At 45.1% G+C, this 27690-nt stretch overlaps 3 protein-coding genes and 1 long non-coding RNA gene across 4 annotated transcripts; 3 read left to right on the top strand and 1 right to left on the bottom strand.

Annotated features, from left to right (window-relative positions):
• Positions 1-2291: 2291 nt before the first annotated feature.
• LOC308141303 (uncharacterized protein) lies at positions 2292-6920 on the top strand. Its single transcript, XM_080511395.1, has 10 exons — positions 2292-2420; positions 3963-4038; positions 4508-4606; positions 4692-4793; positions 4910-5044; positions 5156-5293; positions 5396-5447; positions 5539-5565; positions 5893-5919; positions 6013-6920. The coding sequence occupies exons 2-10, from the start codon at positions 3979-3981 to the stop codon at positions 6567-6569; spliced, it is 1197 nt and encodes a 398-aa protein (XP_080367521.1). The 5' UTR covers positions 2292-2420; positions 3963-3978; the 3' UTR covers positions 6570-6920.
• A 629-nt stretch (positions 6921-7549) lies between these two features.
• recql5 (RecQ helicase-like 5) lies at positions 7550-20638 on the top strand. The gene is given in 21 exon segments (XM_080511394.1): positions 7550-7910; positions 8073-8194; positions 9312-9833; positions 10228-10324; positions 10395-10506; positions 10580-10742; positions 10827-10909; positions 14665-14886; positions 14973-15078; positions 16689-16725; positions 16814-16872; positions 16996-17066; positions 17164-17257; positions 17346-17513; positions 17867-18067; positions 18069-18107; positions 18110-18513; positions 18601-18652; positions 18791-19012; positions 19089-19161; positions 19246-20638. Coding segments are annotated over 21 exon segments (3072 nt in total). The 5' UTR covers positions 7550-7813; the 3' UTR covers positions 19374-20638.
• On the bottom strand, positions 12081-13937 carry LOC308141304. Its single transcript, XR_013936968.1, has 3 exons — positions 13524-13937; positions 12284-12513; positions 12081-12200 (listed from the first exon to the last, which is right to left on the bottom strand). It is a non-coding gene; the product is annotated as an uncharacterized lncRNA (long non-coding RNA).
• A 1254-nt stretch (positions 20639-21892) lies between the features above and the next one.
• Positions 21893-27129, top strand: cdr2l (cerebellar degeneration-related protein 2-like). Its single transcript, XM_080511587.1, has 5 exons — positions 21893-22012; positions 24675-24787; positions 25096-25244; positions 25487-25651; positions 26028-27129. Exons 1-5 carry the CDS (start codon positions 21934-21936, stop codon positions 26962-26964), a joined length of 1443 nt encoding a protein of 480 aa, XP_080367713.1. The 5' UTR covers positions 21893-21933; the 3' UTR covers positions 26965-27129.
• The last annotated feature ends 561 nt before the right edge of the window (positions 27130-27690 follow it).

Raw genomic sequence — 27690 nt, 5'->3', positions numbered from 1 at the left:
GGTTATGTCTGTGAGCCGGGTCCAGCACATGTTGTGGTCTTAGGACTTTTACTTGTGTGTGGAGTTTGCATGTTGCCCCTGTGGTTGCAAGGCTTCTCCTCCATTGTAATTTCTCATGGCCATCAAATATGTTTACAAAGAATAATATCCAAAAAACTCATTAAAAAAAGAAATACCTTTATTTATCTGCAATACAAGGAGACCTGTCCTCAGCATTTAACCATTCTTGAAGGAGCAGTGGGCAGCCATTGAGCTCAAATACCAAAACCCCCTTATAAGCTTTCAGGCCCAACACTGCCCTCTTTTGTCTTTGTTGGTTTGTTTGATTGCTATTTGCTGCAGATGAATTCATAGAGATAAAATACTCTTCTTTTTGAGAATCCATTTGTCAAGTTTTGGATTCACCTTGAGAGTAATGTAATTAGCAATATCCTAGGAAAGTAACACTGCATTGTTCTGCGACAAAACTTTAACAATGTCCAATATAAGCAACACTGAGGACCTGCTTAGACATTAAACAAGCACATTGCCAGAAGCTTGTTATTTCCAGATAAAGAGGTCGCCATCACAGTCCAGGATCAGATATGGTCTTCAGAGTCCGCAGGCAACATATCCATCCCCTCTCACGACAATACAAAGACATGTCTGTTTGTGAAAAGATGGAATTTCCCTCAAATTTCCCACAGACTTTATTATGCTATAATTGGCACGTCAATACACAGTTTATTTTGGCACAATACGTTTCAGGCACTTTATTGGCATGACTTTGTTTGAAACATGTCAGCACATGTGTCAAGTCACATGGTCACATAATTCTATCCTGGCCTGTTAAATCTCACATGAGTCCATTTTAGCAGTCCAAGCAGACACACTATCATATGTGAAAACAAGGAATATTTATAGCTTCTAAAGCACAACAAGTGTACAAGCATTTCTTCCCACCGGAATTTGTGTTAATAGGTGAAAGCTATGTATATGAACAAGATAATTTAACCTACTTCTTCTTTTTTTGATCATTCTGCCCATTTTGTTGACTTGTTGATTGCCCAGTGAGATCAGTATGTTGCTGAAAGATCAACTTCTGATTTAACCACATTCAATCACATCCTCAGATTAACTTCTAGCTGCCTTTCATATGATACAGATTTCATGCCCAACTTAGTGCCTGCACCACTAGGCAATCGAGCAACCACAAACCATAACAGGTGGACCACAGTTGCTCTAGGATCCATCTCCTGAAATTAGATTTTACTCATCACCGTAATGATCTACGCCAGTAATCAAATAACTATCTTTAATTACGCTTCAGATTGCGAGTAGAGTATAAATAAATATGTCTTCTATTGGGAAACCATAATTTCATTCTGATAATTCCTTTTTGAACAATTTTTTTTTTTTTTTTTTTTTAACTTGGATCGCCTCCTTTGCTAATCAATTTTTTTGAGGACCCTTTCTGACACATGCACTTCGCCTCAAAGCTACGGAGCAGCTACCTGCAAAATTCCGTAATAATGTTTTGGGGTTGGAGCAGATCTGCTCCGAAAACAATTACTCGTTTGTTGTATTTTTTGAATCAGTCCTGTGCAAATTGACTTTACTTTATTGGCTGTAAAAAAGGTTAATTATTAGCCAGTCAAAACATGGGTTTGTACACTATAAAAGTAAATATGACTTTGATAGTGTTTGCACAACAATACAAGATCACATTTGCTATTTTTCATATTGTCCTTACATATTTACTCTTTTCGTGTTTGAATGGCTCAAGTGCTGCAGCAACAGTCCACTCAAAGTCATTGTCTTTTTTGTAATAATCACAAAAATGGGATGTGCTTTATTGAATATTTGTGATAATAATGCAAAGAAGAACTAGCCTGGGCCCAGCTGTGAATACGAGGTAAGATAGATTATGATAGTGTTTTGGATTCAAAACACCAGAGATATTATAAATAATCTGTTTGCTTTCACGGCGTTTTACTATTTGTAAATCACAATTTATGGCTGAATAGAATGATTCTGGCACTGAATGAATGCACCTCAACGTTCTTCTTAGTGAAGTTTGATTAAATAAATGAATGAATTACATATGTCTTCTTAATACTTCTCGGCGTTAGATACTGTATTGAGGAGTCCCACATTGGAAAGATTCGCAAAAGCCCCTTTTTCCATCTTGAGCCAGCCCTGGTTCTAACTTCATTATGACCTCACCAACATGGCAGCGCCCCGTCTCCACTGGACTTCCGCTTACGTCATTGACGGAAAAAACCGATCCTCCCCGAACAGCCGAGTGTCAGTCTGGTTTGTAAACAAGGTCAGACACTGCAGCAGACAGCAAAACACTTTGGCACAGGAAACAACTCAACTCAACTGGAATAGAAAGAAAAGAAGAATCGGACAGCCTCCGCAGAGTTCTAAGGGGTGCAGTAAGTCGCATGCAATCACTGCGTTATGATAAACTGCGGAGACGCACTTGCAGAAACGCGTTTTCATGACATAGCCTGTATGAATGTGTAAGAACCTGTGATTGTGTCACATGCACGAGAGTAGATGTGCAGATTTGCGGTGTCATTGAGAATTATCATTGCAGATCTGCCGCAAAGTCAAACAGCAGGCGCAGTGTGTGTGTTTACCTCCTGCGCAGTCATCAGCTGGTCTCCAACTGGGTCGCTGTCACACTGCAAAACTGCATGGTCATGTTTTCCCACATCATGGATAAATCCTTTTCATCACCTCTCCCAGGGACACTAAGTGAATACAAGCGTCTTGTAATGCGATTTGACATATAGTTCATTATATGACGCAGCATTGCATAAAAAACAGTGTATTAAATACTTGTAGATGTGATGTTTTGTGCTGCAGCCTGGTGGATCACATTTGGGCCTGGGCCTACCCAGGACTTGTTATGACTTCATTAAATATAGTCTAAAAAAAAAAAAAGAAATAACATGGGGTTTGATAGGGAGTATTTTCAATCCTATCCTCCTCAGTTTAGTCTGATAGATCTCACACTATATTTGGTAGCCAGACAGACTGAGCTCATCCATTTCCCTGCAGAAGATGAGTCGGAGAAATTGAAAAAACCATAGAGAAAGGCAGAAAAGAGGAGGCTCACCAATGACAGCCTGTCGTCGAGAGACATGTAGTGTCAGTCACCTGTCAGACGGCTTTTATTTCTTGATTATGTTCCAGTTAATGATTACATATTCAGGGCCTTCTGAAATACTTGATGGTGTTCCCATTTTTTGTCACACAATATACTTTGTCCATCATTTTCATGTATGTAACCAGTGCCTGCCAAAGCATTAGTTTGTTTTTATGTGTTTAATGATTCACAAAATGGTTTTTGAAGTAAATATTAAATGCGTTCCAGCTTAGAAACCTTTGTTATTCAGAGGAATCCTGTCTGTATTGACAAGGCTTAGAAGAACGGGCCGTATTGCTTCTCAGGAACAAGAATTATTAATTCAACAGGTTCATGAAAATTTTAACATTTACCTCCTGGTTATCTTCTAACCATCCATGTCCTATAACCCAACCCAACTCCAATGTTGAGTTGTTGGAGGCTGGAGCCAATTCCAGTTGAATTTAAGCAAAAGGTGGGGTAAACCCTCTGCAGACCATAATTTCTTATAGGATAAGCTCAACGATATAGACACACCTTTAGTCAATTTAGAGACATCAATACAGCAACTATATGTTTTTAAAATCAAAACTGCATAAAGGATGACCCCTATGCACAGAATCAAACTGGGTGTTGGCTTGCTGTGCTGTACAGTCTGTACACCATGAGACAGCTGAATGTTGATCATGCCATTTCCAACTCACAGCTCTCCCGGCTGCTAAAGAAAAAAAAATGGCAGCAAATAAACTGCTGCATCATACCACTCCCACATTTGTACTGAGCTTTTTTTTGTTGTTGTTGTAATTCAAACAGTGAATTTGAATTGTGTCGTTCTTTGGTGCAGGCACACACCAGCCAAGATGATGCAGTGTTTTCATTTCATACTGGAGCCTGCCAAAAACTTGACAGCCAAGATAAAGGTACGTCTTTTTCTTTTTTTTCCAAAAAAAATCTTTATACTAAAAACATGTCGTGTTTAATGTTCAAACCTGTTTTTCACTTGGCCTGGCACTGCTTTGGGTCACCTTGGTACTCAAGTTGATAGTTGACATGACAGGACATGACAGTCCCACATGGCTGCACACATTTATCCTTTACTGGCTTCATTTGAAAAGAGAGCCCACATGACCAGGAAACTGATGAGATGAATCAAGGCAAAGAGTCTGGAAGGGAGGGGGGGTGGGGGCTGTCTTTCTTTTCTGCTGACAAGATTAGAGCCATGATGTGCATTTTGATCAGGCTAAGTGAAATGCCTCCTCTTGACATCGACCTTATTTCTCTCTAAAGCACTTGTGAACCAGCACTAATGCCTGTTTTTTTAGGTTTTTTTCCCCCCTTGCGAACTCTTCCTCTCCCCAAATAGTTTCTCACATTTTGTTTTCGTCTTAGGAATCACACAACAGAGCAAGAAAGGAGAAGAGAGAGCCACTGGACGAGGACCAGCTGTTTATTGTGGATCTGGCTAGAAATCTCAACCGTGTCTGCCAGGTACAACATATAGCATTGCAGCGACTGATCGACTGGAGGCTGAAAATAAAGTTGTGATATTCAACTATGCTGTGAACACTTGCAGAAATCAGCAGTGCTGGAGCACATCTGGAACCAAGATGATGACTGGCCGACTCCTCTCTGCAGGGCCTTCATAGTGCAGTGGGCCTCCATGCTGGAGAGCAAGGTGCTGAACTGTATCAACCTTTCATTTACATTAGAGAGTAGAGGGCAGAATATTCCTGTTCTCTACCTTAAGAGATACAGTATCTTTACTCCCTATATGCCTGGCTATGTGTACAGAAGAGGCCCATGCAGACTGACGGCTGGCCAGAGAAGGATGAAGGCAAACAGCCAGATGTGATCAATGAGCAGGACCTGCAGCAGGCCAAGACTGTCCTTCTCAACTGGATGAAGGATGTGAGAGCCCAGCCTGAGGTGGGAAGTGCAAATATATTCAAACAATATTACCTTTTACCAACAGTCTCTATCTTGAATGATGCTACCTTTGCTTGTTGCACACGACCACCCATGCTCCTTGCCTTGCAGCAAAGCGTGTGGCCTGGAGAGCCCATGGTGAAGGTTTTAGGGGACCTGCAGTCCAGCTGGCGTTGGGGTCGCGTTCCCAATCTTCTGGCTGCAATGGAGCTGGTCATGTGGACTTTAGTGTTTCAGCAACCTGATAAGGTAGGGGGAGGTCTTTTTCATAATCTGCAAAGCTTACTCTATTCCCAAACAAGCAGTTAATTATGTGGGCCATGGTGGGTTTTTTTTTTTTTTTCCTTACAGGATACCATACCTCAGCAGTGGCTTCTGTGGAAACAAAGGACTCAGAACATTGGTTTGTAAATCAAAACAGAACTGAGATAAACAGAACTGTTGCCGAGTTTGCGTTGAAACGTCCTCAATTGTTTGTCATTACTTTCCTTTAGGCGCCATATCCTACGTTCCTCAGCCAGGTGAGTGATCAACACCAACACTCAAAAACCACATTGCACTCCTCAACTGACAACTTTAACTTTGCAATTACATTGTGAGTGTTCCTAGTTAACCACTTCAACATTGATGCAGCCCGTTTAAAGTGCAGCTTCTGCAAGATCTTGTTTTATATGGCTTTTAGGTACTTTTAAATGTCTTTTTTTTCTTTCATTTCTTCCTTAAGTAATTTCTATTACCAGCAATATGTTGAGTGGCTGCAAACCGACAATGTACTGTCCTGTGTCTGTAAAAACCTCTATCTTGTAGCATTTTCTGTCACATATTTTGATTGTATTTTTCTGTTGCAGTTTGGGACTGGATAACAGATGCTGCAGGTACAATATGGTTTCTCTTTTAATTTTCCATAGTTTGTATTATTGTTACTCCAACCAACTGATAATTGAAATCTTTTTTACTTTACTTTCTAGTGGAGGTGGCTCTGGATCTGGACACAGCCAACCCTGACCTGCTCATCACGGATGAGAAGAGGATGCGCTGCGGCTTTGAAAGGAAAGACATTCCCAATTATCACCAGCGTTTTGATGGCTGGTGGTGTGCTCTTGGAGTTGAGAGCTTTGCCTCCGGTCGGCATTACTGGGAGGTGGAGGTGGGAGAGCAGGACTGGCGGCTGGGCGTGGCCAGAGAGTCAGCTCTGAGGAAAGGCTTCAAGTCTCTCAACACTGACACAGGTTACCTGACCCTGAGGCTGGAGAGGGGAACCGAGCTGAAGGCACTGACTGTGCCCTTCACCGCCCTGCCGCCTGGCCTGATCCCTACTAAAGTGGGCATCTACCTCGACTATGAAAATGGCCAACTTTCTTTCTATGACGTGGAGAGACATTTCCACATTTACACCTACAATGAGAGCTTCGATGAGAATCTGTTCCCCCTATTTGGTACAGTGGAGATCATCAAAGATCTGGTTATCACTTCTCCAGAAATCAAGTCCGAGAGTCTCTGCCCCACGTCCTGCCTCTGGGTTTAAGTTTCCCTCTGTCACCTCTTCCTTAAGAAACCTGTAAGACAACATCAACAAGTATAACAAACAAGAATCACTGAGAGAAATCACAGATCCTGATGTGAAACGTCATCAATGTGCTGTCTAATAGCTCCACTATGTGACCACTCTGTATGCTGCTGCTGCTGCTATTGCTTTGAAGTGATTGTTGCAACCGTTCCCTCAGTATCGAAGAATAGTGCTACCCTTTGCTCATACATAATGTATTTTCATATGTTTGCAATGATAACCATAGTAACAATGCTATGTACTGTGCAATATTAATCCTGCAATAACAATGCACTTCTGCGATGAATGAATAAAACCAAATCAACGTCCTACCGTCTGGTCTGTGTGTCAGCATTATGGAGTCTTTTAAATATAACGCATGATGGTCTCACAAAACAAGAATAGTGCTAGAACCGCTAGAACTAACTTATGTTTATAGATGCTTTATGAGTCGAAACAAAGCGTGGGTGTTATATAATAATAAAATATTCAGCCAACCATAAAAGACGATTCCAAAGTTCTAAAACGCACCACCAAACTCTCCTTCAGGGATTGGTATAGCTGAGGCCTCAAACTTTCCAGACTCACTGTCTAAACTGGTCCTCCCAAATAGAGACAGGAAACCCAGAATAATACATAAAAACAGTTACTTGTGTTTACTCTGTTAACACATTCAACTCATTTTACTCTAAATTTTTTACTCTAAATTGCCCCATCTCGGGGCACCTCCGGCAATTTAGGGTCCCCAATTAACCGGAGTACCCTAACCTTAACCCTAACCCTGCACATATGGAGGCAACATGTAAACTCCACACAGAGAGGCCTGTTTTTGAACCTGGACCTTCTCACAGCACTAACCACTGCTAACCACTAACCACAATATTAAATATCATATATATGTATTTATTAAATGGTACATATCATAGAAACAATATTATTGATAAATAAATAAATATTTTTATTATAAGTAGCTGAGATCGCTCCAAAACCTTCTGAACCAATCACACACATACACACACGCGCGCGCGCATTGCGATCATTCTGCAAAAATATCCTTCACTGATAAGTCAGTCTGCATCCGTAGACATTAATTATTTATCTCTTTTTTTAAATTAATTTGTTCAGAAGCATGTTTTGTTTGAGTTTGTGTTGCCTGTCGTGACGTCATCACCACGCGACAATGCCAGACTGGCTCCTGTGAGTTTTCCACTGTCAGTCAAACAATGACAACAAGTTTAAAACGGGCTTTAAAAACTCACTTCGGCTTCGACAGCTTCAAGACTAAAATACAGGAAGATGTTGTCGCGGCTGTCGTCAGAGGTAAACGAGTGACTCGTCAATTAATCCGCTGTTTGTGTGGCTGCTAACGGCACATTAAGCTTGCTAACGAACTGCAGTTTGCAAAACTTGACAGACGGTGTAAGTTGAAAATGAGTGGTGTGTGTGTGTGTGTGACATGGCGGGATTGTGCTCTCCCTGTAGGTGACAGGGACGTGTTCGTGTGCATGCCCACCGGAGCAGGGAAGTCTCTCTGCTACCAGCTGCCCGCGGTGCTGGCTGAGGGCATCACCCTGGTTATATCCCCGCTAATCGCCCTGATCCAGGTCAGTCTGTGTGTCGGTGCACTGCTCACAGACAGGAGACACGATCCCTTCTTACACCCAGGGCCTGAATTGGAGAGCACGTTCTTGATTTCGAAAATGTTCAGTCATTTTGTTGTGCACATCTGGATGGGACCATGTGTGATATGAAACAATGACAAAGATCATTTGATTTGCTCCAAAGAAGCTATTTTACTATGTAAAAGGTAAATAAAAGCAGGAATCAGTGATTTCACAACCCCATATACTCTCTCATTGTCAGTTGAAGTCAGCTCCAGCCCACCCTTCTTTAAAATGGAAAGTTGCTGGAGACCAATCTGGAAACCAATCTGGCAAACAAACAAGTTAGTAACATGGTAACGAGGTCTAAACTGTTAGGACTGGTTATACCAGTCAGCATAACTTGTGGAGGCTTTTGGGTATCATAAATTATTTCAGGTAAATATATATACATTAATAGAGTTACACACTCGGATGCATAATGCGCAGTTACTTCCTGATTCCAGGTTGTTCCAGAATATCTCCAGTGTTTTGAAGCCTCTGTTATGACTGTAAGTGGCTCCTACAAATGACAGATTCCAGACTGGTCCTCTATGAAGAGCTCAATACAATAAGTTAGCAAAAAACAACAAAGGACAGAAATTTCTACCCTTTTAAACTGAAAAACAAAGGGCACTGTTTACTGTGCTTTATTAAATAAACCCAGGTAAAACAACTAACCGGCGACTCTCTCTGTTAGTTTTCATGATTAAAAGAAAGTAGTTCAACTTTTTGCTTTTCTTTTGTCGCTACCTGTTGTTTTGATCTTCGATTCAGAATATTGGAGTATATTTTGATCTCTACATTATTGTTACAACCCTGGCTCATTATGGGAGAACACAATATATAAAACAGATGGAAATTAGTTTAACACAAAGTTAACTTAGTTTCTTCTTTTCTTAATGTGAAATCCAAGGTTTTTATTTGTAATTTTTTTTAAATGACAACGAAAAGAACCAAAACAAATCACTATAAAATAAAATGGCTTACAATAAAACCAAATGAGTGACGTATAGGAGCCAGGCTTTATACTTTGAGCATCAGTATTTATTAACCCCCCCTCGTTCCTGTTCTCCTCCAGGACCAAGTGGATCGCCTGAAGAGTCTCAACATCCCTGCCTGCTCCATCAACTCCAAGCTCCCGGCAGGCGAGCGCCGCCTGATCCTGGCTGACCTGGGGAGCAGCAGCCCCAAGCTGAAGCTCCTCTACATCACTCCAGAGATGGTGGCGTCGCCGTCATTCCAGCCGTGCCTGACGGACCTTTCCTCCCGCGGCCTGCTGTCCTACCTGGCTGTGGACGAGGCGCACTGCGTCTCTCAGTGGGGCCACGATTTCAGACCCGACTATCTCAAACTGGGCGATCTGCGGGCTCGCTTACCGGGAGTTCCTTGTTTAGCCTTGACGGCAACGGCGCCCAAGAACGTGCAAGAGGACATTGCTCAGTCGCTGCGGCTGCGCCGCCCACTGTCTTTTACGACGCCCGTCTTCCGCAGTAACTTGCACTACGACATGATCTTCAGGGAGCTGCTGCCAAACCCCTACGTCCACCTCCATGCATTTGTTAAGAAAACACTGGGACTCGACAACGGCTCAACCGGACAGGTGTGTAGCCGTGACTCAATGTTTGTAGGATTTATTTTTCCTTCAAAATCCTTGCTTTTGGAAATGTTAACATCTGAATGGGCAATAGTTCTATTTATGCTCTCCCGGTGTCATGTTTTATTGCTTCTTGGTATTAAATTGTGGTTTCTTGATAGTGGCCATATTTCTAATTAAATAAGATTGGAAGCAATATTGATTATGTTTTCTACGCAAAGGAAGGAGCAGTTTGTTACAAATAATTATGAGATGAGTCAACTAACTTTTTCTTGACAATGACACCAGCAAAATAAAAGTGCTTCTTCTGCAATATATGCAACAATAGCATTATGAAAATGAATCCCAACAATGACATGTCATTTTGAATGTGTTTGTTTTCACACTGTCTGGTGAACAGGGATGTGGGATCATATATTGTCGTACCAGAGAGGGCTGTGAAACGGTGGCCTTCCAGCTGACCAAGCTTGGAGTTTTGTCTAAGGCTTACCATGCAGGTACGAAGATCTTGCGTGTAGGTGAAGGGTGGGATTAAAAGAATTTTGGTTGACTCTTCTGCTCTTGCAGGTTTAAAAGCAGGAGATCGCACAGAGGTGCAGAACGAGTGGATGCAGGGGAAGGTGCTGGTTATTGTTGCGACCATCAGCTTTGGGATGGGAGTCGATAAGGCCAATGTCAGGTAAAGAAATACACCGCAGGTGACTTACTGAATGTTATTTATGTTTTAAGATGGCGGTTTATGATTTTTGCAGATTTGTAGCTCACTGGAACCTTGCAAAGTCTCTGGCCAGCTACTACCAGGAGTCTGGACGTGCAGGAAGGGATGGTCTGCCCTCCTCCTGTCGTACCTATTACTCTGCGAAGGACAAGGAGCAAATTCTTTTCCTCATTCGACAGGAAGTCGCCCGAAAACGGGTCAGATATTAAATAAACCACTCCAAACGTAACGAGGCCCCATCATGTAAAAGGCTTTATTCAAAATCTGAAATGTATCCACAGGCGAAACGCGGCTCGGCGAAGGAGTCCGACAAAACAGCCATCACTGACTTCGAAGCCATGGTGTCATTTTGTGAACAAGAAAGGTGAGTGATGTTTTCATGCACACTTGCACCAGGAATGCTTTATTTTATTTCATTACGTGCGAAGCAAAAGCTTTAAGTTTGTCAATGGATGCATGACACATGCTAAATACAGGTTTTGGCTATACACAAGGCTTATGTGGACCACATATCAGCTGGAACCGTGTAATTATACTTGCCTCATTTTCTTTCCCCTTCTTTTTCTGTCATAAAAGTCCTCGAAGCACTTGGCTCCACTCGAGTCCTGAAGGTGTGCTGTGCTATCGGCTACCAAAAGGCCTGCGGTTATTCCTTTAGGTCCTTTAATTCATGAGGTTGGTCCACACTGGCCAATAAGACTTAGCTCTCCATTTCCCCGCCACCGCTAAGATGAAGAGATAATGAGTTATTTACATCCCCAAGCAGTGGTTAGAATATGGTGGATGATCATCTGTCTAAGATAAAATATTCCTTAATTGGCCCCACAATGGGGCAATTGTGCATTGCTGCAGCACCAAGTGGACAGTAAATAAAATGGTAGCGAAAAAGAGGGAAAAAAAGCTCAATATTAAGTAAAAACATTCTAGTCCCTTTCAGTTCCCGTACACCAGGGGGCATACTTGCTCCCGTTTATGCTGTTTTCACACTTGAGGTCAGAATGCAACTTTCCACTCAGGACAATCTTATCTACCTCTTGAGTCTGACCGCCACTTTTCATTCTCCAAGAATGACTCATTGTCAGGTTAAAGAGAACATAACAAAAGCTTCCCGCTTCCTTTCAGCATGCAGCTCCCGGAGATTCCATTTTTTTTCTTTTCCTTTTTTAATTGTTCAACTCTTTATATTCCAAACATTGGCCGCAGTATTGTAGACAGCAGGGGTTGGTTGGGGGCTTCCCTTCAGGTCAGAGCGGCTGTTTCTGTTGTTCTCTGGTGTACGTTGATGTTCCACGGAATGTGGACTGACACCGTGCTCACAGGTGCGTTTGGCAGCCCTTCAAGACATCGCCCTCTGTGTTTGTCAGCTGCACTATTGTCCAAGAGCCGAGTGTTGTGTGCATCAAACGCACCCCGTGTGGCATTAAATCTGCATGATCGTCAGACTTTCAAAAAGAAGCTTTCCTGTTTCAGGCTCGCTCTGGGACACCCCCCCCCCCCCCCCCCCCCCCCATCTGTGCGGAGGTTTCCCCCCTTTAGCCACTTCTGTCTGTATGGCACCGATCGTCCTCAGATGCTCATTTGTTTTCGCTTCTTCCTGCGACAGCAGCAGCAGCAGCATCTCGCGCAGGTCAGCACTGAAGTCAGAATGACGACCACTGCAAGAAAGCAAAGGGAATCACGACACAATCGTGTCTAAGCACTGTGCGAAAAGTGTTGAAAGAGCGCAGCGGAGACTCACGGATGAAAGTTAAGAGGATGAAGAAGGCCCCCTGCTCTACGGGGTGAGCGTTTGGGAGACCTTGCAGCTTGACCCATAGCTTGCTCAGCATGTTTAGCGTCTCCTCCCTGGCGTCCATGGTGGAGCGGCAGAAATGGCTTGGGTGCAGTTCCAGCTCAGCGTTTCCCTTTATTTGCCCACGCGTACAGTCATCAGGATGTAACTCCGGCTTCTTGTTACCGACGGCCCGACTGGAGAGGGACGGTTAAATCAGCATATTGACACAAGCGCTCAACCTTGTTCTCTATGAACACACAGCAGTGGAGCGTAAGGGTTTCTCAAGTTGTGGGTTTGAGAGACAAAGAAGGTGTTCTAACAGTGGTTATGTTTCCCAGTGCGTTTATGCAAAGTAAACAGGTGAACCTTCTGTCAAACTAACACCACTCGGTGTTTCCTGCTCTTTGTGTAACACGTGCGACAGGTTGAAGTGACGTTTCAAGTCCTGCGTGATTCACTTGAAATGGGTGTGACCGTTTATGGCTTCATTTTAGATGTTGTCAAAAGATATCCTTCATATTGCTTCAGAAAAAAAAAAGTACTTGGAGAGTTTAGTTTTTTTATTGTTAAACAGATGTGCCTGTGTGTTTTCTTGAAGATGACACTGCTTTCTTCCTACAGTAAAAAAAAACATGTATGACTGAATTGTCCGTAGAGAATGTGTTTGTTGTGTCAGACGACTGACTTGAGGGTTTATTTTCATTTTTAGAAGCAACAAAATTCAAAGATAAATATCACAATATTGCATATTTATGTTTCTATTGTTACACATTTCATTCCTGAACTGAAATGAGTTGATTATATTATTAGTTATAGCACATTACAAGTACATGTAATTGTCTCCATTATTTCCTAATGACACAAGTTGTGTCACTTTTTTTGCTTGTTAACAAATCGTCTGCAACACTGAATCGCTAATTCTGGAAAACAATTTGAATTCTAAGCCAATATTACAAGCCAGATTTGACAACAGATATGCTGTATATAGTAATCGCACTGAGGCATGTAGGCGCAAACAAAGTGTTATTATTGTGTTTAATCACATACTAATGACTTACCCTGCCTGGTTATTTTAAAGCTGACTCGTGTACGTGTCCACCTAACAAGTCCATAACACACATTCCTGAGATTCCTCCTCAGCTGGGAGAATCTCTCTTATGTTGTTTTGCTGCGCTTGAACTCAACCACAGTGAAAGTAGCTTACCTGTGAGAGGTTTTGTTGTTTTCTCAACCTCAGCCAAGCCCAGACTAACTGTCAGAATCTACAAAAGCCAGTTGATGAGGAGGAGACGGCGACACACTTGGCATTTCTTCACCCCCCCACCCCGAGAAGTTGCTTTGCTGGGTGTCCCGTTGGCAGAGCGTCGCTTTTGTTGTCGGGTCGTGCAGAACGTCATCCGGTGGAGGACGGCTCAGACACTGCTGGAGATTAGCAGTCAGGTCGAGATGACGACAGCAGGGATAATTCCATAAATACAGATGACAGACTGCACGTGGACTTCAGGAAGAGTGTAGTGGACGCTCCAAAAAGAAAATCCCACTCTCTGCGTTTCTGTCCTCTTTTAAGCTCACCTGAGCCGTGGTCTCAGGTTTGCTCGTTCTTTCACACTCACAGGGAGTTTAGCTGCCGTGTGCCACAAAGGCTTGTTTCTCTCCGACAGTCCCGCCTGGCTGGGAGTGACTGTTGCTTCACAGAGTGTATTTGTGCGCCTCTCCGTCTTTTCTCCACCTCCCTCGGTCAAACACTACCTCTGTGTTTCATTAGAGAGGGGGAAGCAACGTTTCCACTTCCAGAAAGGTAGTTAGTGCGTTACAGGCAGCTTCCCAGACGGGCTCTATATGTGTCACACGAGTGTGGCTGTGTGAATATTGGCAGTTATATAATACTGGATCCGATCCAAGGTAGGGGGCCTTTTTATCGAACAAATGGAAATGTCACAAATAAAGCTGGGGCTTTCAAAAAGTAACACACTGTGGAGGATGATGGCTTTTTATTTGATGAAGAGATTCTCCATGCATATGCAAAGAAAGACCAGTGCAGGACAGGGTATTTAAGGTGTAATCACATGTTTGCTTAATGAAATCACATTCATTGAAGCTCGTGATGTACTTTTGTTCATGAACACACAGATGGGTGACTGATTTCATAACATGAATATGGATCGCGGTCGTGTGTGATAGTTACACAACAACGAATAGATCAATCATGCGCCGAATTGTTTGTGGATGATGGAGATACGTAGAGTATTTTGTCCTTTGCACTCAAAACATGTATTTCAATCTGATTCCAGAGAATGAAAGGTGTTTAAATAAATGCCTTTTTTTTCCCCCCTTCATCCCATCAGCTGTCGCCATGCCACCATCTCCAAGTTCTTTGGGGACAAGACACCGAACTGTGCGAAGGCGTGCGATTTCTGCTCAAACCCCAAAGTGGTGCGGGCCCAGGTCGCGAGAGCAGCGGCCATCAGCAGCAGAGCCAACACGGCGCAGAGCGGCACGCCCACAGGACCCTTCGGGTTCCAGCCGGACCTTTACGGAGGAGGGAGGAAGGGTTACGGCTTCGAACGGTAGCGCGCCGTCGGAAATGTTTGCTTCGATTTCACAGCCCCGCTCAGGTGAAGAAACGGCAGATAACTTCAGCCACACGTTGCAGGTTTGACGACGGAGAGGACGGAGAGGACGGCAGCAGCGACGATGACGGAATCAAGAGGAAAAAAGTGTTTTCGGACCTCTTTAAGAAGCAGATGAACCTGCGCAAGGTGACTCGAGACAATCAACACATCGAACTACTTTGTTTTGTAGCGTCAGGTTCAAGTTTTCTTTGGAACTTCTTACTTCTCTTGTAATAGTGTGCTTTCCTTAGATCAATTTATTTAGTGTCACAGTGCACATGTTCAAATATGTTGGACGTAGAAATACATGAAGGGAAAAAGTGACAAAACACAACCATGTTTACATTTAAAGCCACACAAACACCCTCACGTGGTGTTTGCCCACATCTGTATGCCAGCTGTGGGCAGCGGAGGCTGGTGGGGGCCCCCCTCCAAATGCTTCTCTCGGATCATTCCCACATGTTCAATGGAGCTGGCACAACATTTGAGTGAAACCATTCCTCAATGGGTTCAGGTACAGCATAGCCAAACAACAAAACATTAAAGGAAAAAGGAATTTTAACAGCTGCCGGGGACTGGAGGGAACAGGAACATAAACCAAAAAAAAAAAATAATGATGCCAGTGAAAAGATTCATCAATTTCTGCTAGTTTTTATTTGAAGTATTTCAAACGTTAATTTACATATTTGTATAGTCTCTCACCTGGTTACATCAGTAGCTGTTGTTTGTACAGACGATCCAGCGGTCTCCACTGAAATACAGTGTTTGAAATACTTGAGAGAGAAAAAACAAGCATTGATAGATAATCATGAAACTAATTAAAAATAACTATTAACAGTAAAAAAAAAAAAAAAAAAGAGAAAAAATGGAGCTGAGGGGTGTCTTATTTCGGAGGTATGTGTGCTTGGAATACGTTCAGACGAGATATTGTTAGCAGTGGGATGGCTGGGCTCCATCTTCTGATTAGTATTTGTTTTTATAGCCTGGGAGTAAGTTATTTATTCCATCTGAAAAGTTTCCCAGATTTCCTCAACTCACTAGCTCTATGTTGGGATCTCTGGTTTGAGTGGCTTGACAGTGTAAGATGTATCCATCCTTTACAATCCGGAGAATTCCTAAACCCAAAATACATCGACAGGCTGGATGTACAAACATGCACCATGTCTGCATGCAGTGCTTGAATCGGATATAAATCCACATGTGAACACTCTTGACACACTGATATGTATCATTTTCTCAGATTTAATCCTTAATCGGATGATTTGCCGATCAGATGTTGTGGACTGAAGATTATTCTTAAATGCGGAAATAAATATTCATTATAAAGCGAGATCAGTGAGGGAGGAAGTGAAGATGGTAGATCAGATGAACTTTGTCTGGCTTATAGCTATTGTAGGTTTCCAATCCAGGAAAATATAAAGCCACCACTTGACGCTCCAGTCTCTCTCTCTCCTTAAAATCCACATCCTAAAATCAAAGAAACTCCACCGAACATCCCTGTAACAGTTTGACCCTTTATTTACAAAATGTGACAACGGTTCAGAATGAAAATATCTTCAAACGATCATTAAAACAAGAGATAGAGGTCAAAAGAAAAGCAGTGGCGTTGCTCTCTGCCTGTGCTCACTCTCCCACACTCGCAATCAATAAAGCAAAATGACTTTCAGCTGCGAACGACTCACACAACCCAAATTTTGGCTCCGACAGTTATTTTGCTTGTTGTTGTTTTTTTAAAATGTGTCCTCTGGTCTCTTCAGGGCAACAACAGTCACGAGCAAGATTATATTCTTCCAGGTAATGTCGGCAAGAAAAAAAAAAAAAGGTAAATCAGTGTCCAGATTGATAAATAAGGTTGTGTAACCAGTTTGTTTGGACGCGCTAGATGCCGACTGCCTGCTCCGGGAGGCCAGCAGCCAGAGGATTCCCAGGCTCACCGTCAAGGTACAGGACTACAATCCTTTGCCACTGATACATTTAACACCTTTCTTCTGTGTTGTGAACACGGGACTTTATTCTTTTTTTTTTGGGTGGGGGTGGTAATTGTTACTCAATTGTTTGTTTCAGGCCAGAGAGCACTGTCTCACCCTCCTGCAGGAGGCACTATACGGCCAGCAGGGGGCAGAACATGCATCCAAGTGAGACATTTCAAATGTGATGAGCCATATTTATAACACTGGAGTGTATTTCTCATTGTGGCCCGTGCTTCTTCTCTCCGCCTCCTGTGTCTCCCAGCTGTGATAATTTGTCATTGGCTGTGGATATTGAACACGCAGTCTTCAAAAAGAGCAAATCCGCCAACTTATACAAAGCTGCTGTCCTGAAAAAGGTAACCGCAGACTTTTTTGTCAGTCTTGTTGAGAGTATCGACCAACGCCGGGGGTGTTCATGCTTCACCTGTGTGTGCAATCCTCAAGGTATCGGACATGAAGAACGCCGCACCGGCCTCGCTGGGAAAAGAAGAAGAAGGCACCAACATCGACAACAGCGAGACTGAGACGAAGCAGAGAGAAGAAACCCCCACCTCTTCTACCTCAAACGCTGACGACCTGCATGGATTCACTTCTGCATCTGAGATCTACTCAGTAAAGTTGCTTAATTACTCACTCGCTTCTCCCACTTTCTCTCAAAGCAACAATATGCAATATTTGTTGAAAGGCAACCACAGCAGCCTCTGTGGCCATGAGTGTGATCACAGAAATCATGTTTTTCAGTTGAATAAATGAAGGCTTAGTTCGGTTTTACCATCAAAGGTATTGAATTAGTACACATTTAGTAAAAAACTACAACATTTAAGAACCATTGAGGGGAGTAAACACTCTCTTAAATGTTCAAATGGATATTTATTTGCTTTAACAGTGGTTAAAGGTGAAGTGAAACAAATACATTATTTCCTTTGGGGTCACAACTGTTTTTCCTTTCTTTCAATGTCCTCCAGATGAAGCGTAAGAGAGTGGGAGCGGGCCTAAGAGGCTTCTCCAACCCCTTCGTCACCGCGAGGGAGCTTCTGAAATTAGATACCGCATCTAACAAAGTGGCAGAATGTGGCGGGTTTTTGAACGACAGCCCCGGAGAGGCGACCATTAAAACGGAAAATGGGGAGAGGATGAAAGACTCAAACACGGATACAGAAGAAGCACTCGCATCTTCCTCCATCAGAGCCAGAGCCGGTGCCGTCGGTGCCTCCCTGAGCAGCCCCACAAAGGGAGGCAGAGCCTTGAGCAAGAAGCAGCAGAAGCTGGCAGAGGCTGCGAAGAGTTCTCGGAGCATTTCCCAGTACTTTGCAAAGAAACAAACAACGGATCAAAGCCAGGCGGAGGAGACGCCGGAGGAACCTGCTGCTACATCATCTCATTGTCCCTCCGAGCATCAACCAGAAAACATCAGACAGGAACAACATTCGCCAGCTGCAGTGCAGGTAGTAGAGGACAGCCCCGTGGACTCCGAGACCGAGGATGTGATCCACATAGAAAGTAAAAGGGAGGTTATAGTTATATGTGATGACGAAGAGGATGAACCTCTCGAAGAGAAGGCTGAAGAGGTCATCCAGGACGCCTCTCAGCAGGATACGATCTCGTCGACAGAGTAACGTGTCCTCTTTGTCTTGCTTGATCAGAAAATTGTTTGGGAAAAACATGTCACCGGTTCTAACGACACTTTTATCTCGCGCAGACAAAATGAACCCGAAGTCGCCGCTAATCTGACGCCAGTAAGAGAGGTGAAGGTCTGCCATCTGTCAAATTCCGTTCACTCTTTATGATCGTTCATTTTAAAGTCGTGTTTCACTGAATATGTAAATGGAACAACCGAGAACAGAAACATTGACTGCAAGCTATAAATCTCTTTATTGCCGTGTTTCCAGATGACAGAGGATCTAAAAACCGCCGGGGAGGCGTCGCCCCCAGCAAAGAGAAGCCGCCCCTCCGGTGGCAGCATCAAAAGAGTCACCTTCAACCCCAAAGTGGAGGAGAGGGCGCTGCACCCGGCCAACGAGGCGCCAAAGGCTGTGACGCTGAAAGAGGCGGCCGATATTGTCGTTCGCTATCTGGATCCGTTCTACTCTCAGGGAAAGTTCGCCACGAAGGTGTGTGGTGTTCCGTGCGCGCAACACGAGCGGACACGACAGAGCTGTTTACTGAGAAATCCTCCTCTTTCCGCAGGAGCTGTTCAAGTCTTTCGCTCGCTTCCTGTCGCACCTCCTCGCCGAGGGGAGAAGCGGGGGGAAAGGTCGAGGTGAGGATGTGATGGGGAAACGCACGAATTCCACTTTTGTCGTTGCAAGCGCTTGGTCTCAGACGGCCTTCACTGCGTCCACAGTTAAAGCCGAAGCCAAAGCGCTCATCAAGAAGTTCTTCAGCAGAGTCCAGCGCTGCGAGAACGAAGCCGACTGGAAGCACCTGGAACGACCGCGCAGCCGTGCCGCCTCGGAGAACGGGGACGAGTGACGGGACGGCAGGTCAGCCTCTCTCAGGGTCCGGCTCCGCCCCCACCTTTTTGCGCCAGTGCCTAAGCTTCTCTGATCCCACAGAACACAGATGATCTGCTGACCAGGTCTGCTGCTTGAGTTCTGCTTCGGTTTTTTTTTTCAAGCTAACTGCTGATTGAGCAATAAAATGGGAACTTTTATTGCTTGTGAGAATAGAAACAGAATATTGCACTTATCTGACGAACGTTTTCGCTTCTTCGGTATGACTTCTATACTGTTGACGACCAAAACACTCAGTTCAATGGCCATTTGTGAAGCATTCTGACTTGATCCAACTGTAAAATGGGGATTAGAGACCGGATGGAATATTTCATCGTCAGACTGCACTTGCTGTAAAATCTGTAACTTGATTTTCACTCTGAGCCTTGAGTGCACGGAAGCAAAAGCTGCAGCTGGAATCTCTGTGACGTCAGAATCTGTCCCAGAGGTGCCGTGAGAAGCACGTCGGCAGACTTCCTGACTTCCTGCAGCAGAAAAGGGCACCATCACAACATTTAAAACGACCCCTTCACGACCCGCATATTGTGGCGTTACTTAGGAGGGTCATCAAATCTGTCTGGATAAGGTTTCACTCAATTTGATTCTCTTTAAAAAAAAAAAAGTGCTGCTATTTCTTTGTGAACCAAAGTACCGGAGACCTAATTTGACCAGATGATGGAGCCACAGTCAAGGATTCATTTATCCTGTGGGAAGGACAGGGAAGGACAGAAATGCTTTAGCAAGGGCAAAAGATGTTACTGTATGTACACGTGTGGTTGTGTAAAACATACAAAGAAAGCACACACTTATCAGACAATGAGCGGTTCTGTGGTTGGAGGTCCAAGGAGATTTTGTAATTGCTGCTAGATGTGTGTTTCCCGACTGAAACCAAGAACAACAACAAAATGGAATCGGATATCAAATGATGTTTAGTATGTTAATTTCCGGTTTGTTTACTTTTGTATTTAAAGCGAGCCAATTTCAGTTCTCGTCCCCTGCTGTCTTTTTTTTATTTTATTTTTTTTTAAATTTTTGTTTGAGCTGTTTCCTTTGTAGTGACGTGGTTTCCAGCGATGGGACGACTCTGTGTTAGTGCCTGGAGGGGCTGTGGACGTTTCTGTGTCCACACTGTCAGTGGGACACTGAGGAGTACTTAAAGCTCCGGGGGACACAAAGTCCTGCCTGTGCAGAGCCTCCGACAGCCACAGCTCTGAGGCGTTTACAATAAAGCTGAAGAGAAACATGTCGAGCATTTCTAATTGTGTTTTCATTAATTAAACGCTGCTGTTTTCATTTACTTATCACATACTAAAGGTGGACTGAGGCTGGGCTGGGGGATGTTTGGGGGGGGGGGGTCATTCGGGGAGATGTCGCTGCTGGGGACGTTGTCAAGTAAGCGGTGACGTCACCTCCACTCGTGCTTCCTTCAGGAGCTTCTTGTAAAATGCACTACTCTGTCAAACAGTCAGAGATTTAAAGATACAGAAGAGCAATGGCGCCTTAATGCAGAATAAGACCCAGCCATCATTAGCAACTTTATAACATGTTCATCCTGCACAATTCCACCTGAAGGTAAAGCTGGAGTTAACTATAATCTTTTGAGAAAATGTTATCATTCAACACAGGGGAGATAACTGAAGAACTGATCCCTGTGTCTGAAATCATTGTGAAGATTATTCAGTAAATATCCAACCACGTTGTTTTCCACAGAATCACATTGTAATGAAATGTTTCTTCTATCAGAACTCTTGGGGCTTTCGCTACAGTTTCTCAAGTTTGTCTCCGTTAGAGGAATGCCGACTATAGATACAAAGAAACAGTATTTTTCCATAAAAACAAAGTTGAGCTATAAACCATTTCAGTCAAGATTTGATTTAAAAGAAAACCAAGCAAGTAAAAGGCAAAACATCTGAAATCAAACACCTATATACAAGTATAAAAAGGCAGAGAAGCGTTAAAATCAAACTAAAACTGTTATTGTATTCTATTAATATGAGCAAAGCAGGTCTACATTCAATGATGTGTGAATTACAATGGACTTTTTATTATTTTTTTCCTCACCAAAGACCTTTAGGCCATTAGTGTTCATCATTCATCTCTAAACGCAAAGCTGTTTGTGAAATCTATGATTTGGAAATTAGATTATTTCTCGGAGCCGCACGGCAACAAACGCGCATGTCAGGTTGTGTCCCGCGTTTCCCACGGCACATGAACGCAGCAGCAGCAGCAGCAGCAGCGTTTGGCCGGTGGGCTGCAGAAGGAGCCGCCGTCCGGTTCTGCGTCTCAGTCCACTGCCGAGCCGAGACAGGTGAGAGGCGGGGGACACGCTGCGGTCCTTCCCTCCCACGGCCGCAGCTCTGGCCCGGCGGACTCTCCTCTCCTCTTCCCTCCTCTCCGGATCATCCCTATCACAGGGCTCCATCCACCGCTGTTTGTTTGTTTGTTGTCACTTCCGGGCGAGAGACGTCGATCTATATTTCTGCACGATCACGTCTTCGGCGGAGGAGGAGAGAAGGAGGAGAAGAAGTTGAGCAGCATCGATGCTTCGTGCAGGAAGGATGGAGGAGTTCGTGACGGAGGAAGAGGAGCCGTGGTACGACCAGCGGGACCTGGAGCAAGGTGAGGCCGGTGAGGATGGAACAATGCCGGGTCCAGGGAGGCGTGCAAGGAGGGGTGGGGTGGATGATGGGGAGCGGGGAGGTGGTTGCACTGTCTTCCTCCAGCAATCATTTCCATCTCGTCAGGGATGTTTCCCAGAATAACCCCGCTGCTGTCCGACTGAGTCAGTGTTGTTCCTCCTCACAGGATCACATCTACACTCCATCACATCTTCGTCTTCCTCCCCTGATTGTCTTGCCTCAGAACATCTATGGTGCATTAGAATTTCAAGGCGCGTGATTCGGTGTGCACAAAATACCACCAATCTATTGTCATCTTCAAAATGCACGGCGCAAAAGAATTGACTGAAGTGCAATAAATTGTATGTTTCCGTGCATTCATGCTCTCCACTATTGATCACATGGAGCTTCACTGCTCTATGTTGTGTTGACAATAGATTGCTTTTTTACTTCAGAAGCACAAAAAAAGGCAAGAACAATCGAAGTTAAATTATGTGTTTCAGCCTAAAGTTTTAAGTCTCACGACAAGAGGATTATTTTTGTGTGTTCTGTTGGAGAAAACAGAAGTTACTGGTTGCATCCAAAGAGATCACAATTTGTGAAAGTACATCCCAAACAGAAATCAACATGATCAATTAAGCTGTTTCCCCCCCCCCCATTTATCACAAATTATATTTTGAAACGATAATGTTTAACTGATATGAATCCACCGCACTTGTGGTCATCTATTGGGAGGAGGTTGCATTATTTAGGACGTTTGCGTCTTTCAAAAGTTACCAAGAGCAGAGGCCTGTTGGCAGCGTCATCTGTCTACCTATTAAAATATTGAGTGCTGTTGTCACCTCTTCACTAATGCCGCATTTGAGCCCGACAGTGTGTTCAGCCTCCTCGGTAATGACCTAAATGGATGCACTTTCTATCGACAGTGCATCTCAATGTGGCGCTGAGTGCTCTCGCGAGCGTGTCCTCGTGCGCCGCCGGCCTCACGGCGTCACCCCCGTCTCCTGATTACCTGCTGACCCACAGAGCTAAAGCAGCTTTTGTGCCTCATCATCACACCGGACATGGCCACACAGATGAGGGAGAGGCCGGTGGATGTTGCCGAGCGTGTGTGTGTGTGTGTGTGTATGCCGTCAGTATTTCACTCGGCCTTGGGGCCGAGGTCATTAAACCCCTGGCTGATCTGATTAGGGAGCCCCAGACGAGGCCTCATGAGTCGGGATCAGAGATTTGAGGTTTTGGGGTCGGATTGGAAACATAATTGCTGCTCCAAACCAACATCACCCCCCCCCCCCCCCCCCACCAAACCTAGAACTGATGCTGTTAGGCAACTTCCGTGACCCCCTGTGCTCAGTATGATCCCACCAACATATTGAAGCCAGATGGGATGATGCGATGATGTCATGGTTGGTGCTGCAGCTTTATCTGCCATGTGAGGAGTTGTGAGGTTGACTCGCATCACAGAGCAGCGTACCCGGTGATGCATGTGTGTGCAGGGAGCATTAACACATGTGCAACATTTCTGATATGTCATCCTTTGTTGTTTCTCTCGCTCATCTCTTCCCTCTCTCTCTCTCTCTCTCTCCCTCTCTCTCTTCCCCCCCCCCCCCTCACTGCCTCTTTGCACAAAATAACCAAAATTACATAACTAGGACGCGGCACGTGTCGACTGCAGGAAACGAGACGTCACTGTGTTAGTTGGACCTGAGGGCGAAGGCTCGCTGCGTTCTCTCTCCTTGCACGCTCCCACTCGGCTCGTTATCGCGCAGTCGTTCAGGCGACCGTTTCCTTATCAGATCTGCTCTGTTGAGATGAGGAATTACTGCCTGTCCCAGCATCCCTCAGCAGCAAGCGCAGCGAACGGGGATGTAATGATGCTTGTTAAATACATTAGATAACAGCGAAGGACTTGATGTGTGTTCAGCAAACAGGGACACATGCAGAAGGAGCAGCAGTTCATCTCATCTTCTTGAGATCTTACACCTACGATGATGCGTGTGTGTGTGTGTGTGTGTGTGTGTTCCCGTCATTGCTCACACCCTGCACTGTGGCGATAAAACACTCCATTCATGTCCGGTCATGGATGTCAATGGGTCTCTGTCCCTTCACTCCTCAGTACTGTGCTGTTATAGGCTCCAAGTGTGCAGAGCCAGCAGGACTCTCCTCCTCTTCCTCAGTACTGCTTGGTTTTCTACTCGGCAGAGGCGATGAATAATGTATGACGCAAACTGCGTTGGGGGTGAAAATATCAGCAACCGTGAAGGTGTTATTATTGCTGCCGAGGCTGCGAGTGTGCACATGAAATTGTGTGGAGCCTCGTCATGAGAAACTGTTTGATTCATTATGTGGACCATTAGACATTTAACGTATGACGCTTCTGATTTTAGAAATTGTAGGGGATTTATTTCTCATTGCAATTTTGTAAGTTTGCAGTAAATGTGGCAACGAACAAGCTCATCTTGGATGATGTCATTCTACAATGCGTCAAATGGAACATTTACAAGTTTCCAGCCCTTTCTCAGAAATACAGCACTGTGCAAAACTTATAAAAAGATGTGGGGGGAAAAAAAAAATGTGTTGCAGGAAATCATGTGCCACAATGACACTTTCTGCTCTCGCCTCCTTCCCCTCTGCGTCTGTCCTTCTCTCTCGGCTCCGGTCAGACCTGCACCTGGCGGCAGAGCTCGGCAAAACTCTTCTGGAGCGCAACAAGGAGCTGGAAGATTCCCTCCAACAGATGTACATCAACAATGAGGACCAAGTCCAGGAGATTGAGGTCCGTTTGTCTCTCGTCTGTAGGAGCTTGTTGATATGAGGGGATGGTTATAGTTGATGGGTTCTAGAGCCTTTCCAGGAAAGGTAGTGGCATATTAAGGCTGCAAAATGTCCTCATTCAGTCATTCTTGTGTTCGTCAAAATGATGCAGATGTTTGTGTTCCTCTAAATTGCTAAACATTCAGCGGTATTTGGTGATGAATGTGTTTTCCGCCAATTTGACTCTGTTATAATTTCCACCCTCGTTAGAAAAACCCCACGAGCAGTTTGCTTAATGCGCGGCTGCTCATCGTGCCATTCTCTCCGCAGTACCTCTCCAAGCAGCTGGAGATGCTGAGGGAGATGAACGAGCAGCACGCTAAAGTGTACGAACAGCTGGACGTCACCGCCAGGGAGCTGGAAATCACCAATGAGAAGCTGGTGCTGGAGAGCAAGGCCTCGCAGCAGAAGATCGACAGGTACTCAGGAGAAGGAGCATCTTTTTTTTATGTGCTAACAGAGCAAGTTTGCACATAAATTGCACTTCCATAATCGTAATCAGGGTTTAAAATTGTTTACAGAAGATTGCAAACGGCTTTACTTCTGTTCTTTCTAAATATGCCCTTTCACATTCCTTGTTTTGTAACAAGAACAAAGAACCTCTATATTGTAAAAAAAAAAAAAAAAAACGACAAACATTTGTGTGTGTGTGTGCACGCAGGTTGACCGGCACTATGGAGACCCTGCAGGGTCAGGTGGACAGTCTGACGGCTCGGGTGGAGGAGCTGCGGACTCTGGAGGAGCTCAGGGTCCACAGGGAGAAGAAGGAGCGCCGCAAGACCGTCCACTCATTCCCCTGCCTCAAGGAGCTCTGCACCGCGCCAAGGTCGTGTCGGCGCTCGTCTGTATCAAAACGTCTTGCGATTAATTGTTCAGACATTTGGATGTGGCTCTTTCTGAGTAATATGGAGATTAGAGTTCGCCACAGGGAGGGGAAAGGGATACAGACCCTTGTTTTGTATAAATAGCATGAGGGAAATCTTATTAGTCCAACACACACAACCCAGGTTACTTATTCAGTAGCCAATAAAATATAGATTTATTCCTCATATCAAGAGTACATTAGAGGAATTTGGTTGGAAAGTCTGAATAGTTTAAGAGAGAGAAGGGTGATCAATCCTTAGCATTGGCATCAGTAATTATTCTGGAGAAAATGCTTTTAAAGCTCGCTCATGTTGTGGCGTCGTAACTTTCCCTCCCAGGTATGAAGACGGTTTCCTGCTGGCCAATCCCGGCAGCGTGGACCTGGCTGAGAGGGAGCCGCTGGATGAAGAAAACGATCGCCTCAGAGACATCGTCTCCTCCCTGCGCCTGGCCATGACCTCGGAGCGCTGCATGCGGGAGAGCGCCGAGCGGGAGTGCGCCACCGTGCTGCAGGAGTTCGAGCGCCTGGAGCAGCGGCTCTTAGGCGCCGAGGGCTGCCGCCTGCGCGTCCAGGAGCTGGAGGCCGAGCTGCAGGAGATGCAGCAGCTCAGGAAGTCCAGGATGTGTCTGATCGGGGACATGGAGGACAGCCTGGAGACGCTGCTCAGCAACGGCCCCGAGACGGACACCCCGGAGGACGGCGCGGGGCTGCAGGAGGGCGGCGGCGGTGACGGAGAGGGGGCCGGGCAGCAAGGGGTGCCCGTGAGGAAAAGCTGCAGCGACACGGCGCTGAACGCCATCTCGGCCCGCGACGCCTCGGGCAGGCGGCAGGGCAGCTACGCGCTCCACGCCAACGGCGTGCGCAAGCGGGGCATGTCCATCCTGCGGGAGGTGGACGAGCAGTACCACGCGCTGCTGGAGAAGTACGAGGAGCTGCTGGGGAAGTGCCGGCGCCACGAGGAGAGCCTGTGCCACGCCGGCGTGCAGACGTCGCGCCCCGTCTCCAGAGACCCCTCCATGAAGGAGTACAGCATGGTCTCGGCGGGGCCGTCCACCTCCGGGGCGGCGGCGGCGGCGGCCTCGCCTCCCACGCCCCCTCAAACGCCCTCCACTCCCGAGGCCCTGGAGGGGATCAGCAGGCAGGTGGAGCAGGTGGACAAGCGGCTGAGCCAGAACACGCCGGAGTACAAAGCGCTGTTCAAGGAGATCTTCTCGCGGCTGCAGAAGACCAAGAGCGACGTGAACTCCAGGAAGAGCAGGAAGGCTCACAAATGAGCTCCTCATTTACCTCACTGGCTGCGGGGCTCCTGCTTCGACCTTTGACTTTAATGGTGGATGCCCGTTCCCCCCCCCCCCACCCCCCTGCAGGCTGATTGATTTGAAACTGCCAAAATGTTTTATTTGAGATTGAGCTGTCGGGTGATGAAGATGGCTTTTCTGAGTGACCCTAACTGTACCATAATGGGAATGAAAGGTGTTTGTCGTGATGCACTGTTTGTTAATGAGGGTTTATTGATGGCGAAGTGATTTAACTGGGGTTTTTTTGTGCATATTTATGATCAAATAGACTTTGATTTAAATAACAGAAAAAGAAAAATGTCTTTAAAAGCGTCACACACGCTTTGAATCAGCTGTGTGTGCTTACAGAAACAACGGTGATGTTTACTTTAGGGGTGTTTTTTTTTTTTTTTTTCCCCATTTCTTTGTATGACTTGAATCTTTGAAGACAGCTGCCAAAGTGTACTCTGTGTGTTTACTTACATGGCTATGATAACTTACCTGAACATGTTGGTGAGGCCTCTCTAGTGTAGAATGCATTGCGAGCTACAGGGGGGGGGGGGGCGGGGGGGGTCAAATGATCCAGATGTTTTTTTTGTGGCAGGGATTTTGTGTGCTCGGAACACACAGGACAAAATACTCAGCTTGACGCTGTGGACGTACTGTCGAAATTGTACTCGTAGCAGGCATTTTAAATGTTGTCTGTTGATTAAAATAATTGCA

The sequence above is a fragment of the Blennius ocellaris genome (assembly GCF_963422515.1).
Source record: "Blennius ocellaris genome assembly, chromosome: 16".
Lineage (NCBI taxonomy): Eukaryota > Metazoa > Chordata > Actinopteri > Blenniiformes > Blenniidae > Blennius > Blennius ocellaris.
Note: the sequence above shows the minus strand (reverse complement) of the source record. Positions and strands in the feature narration are given on the sequence as shown.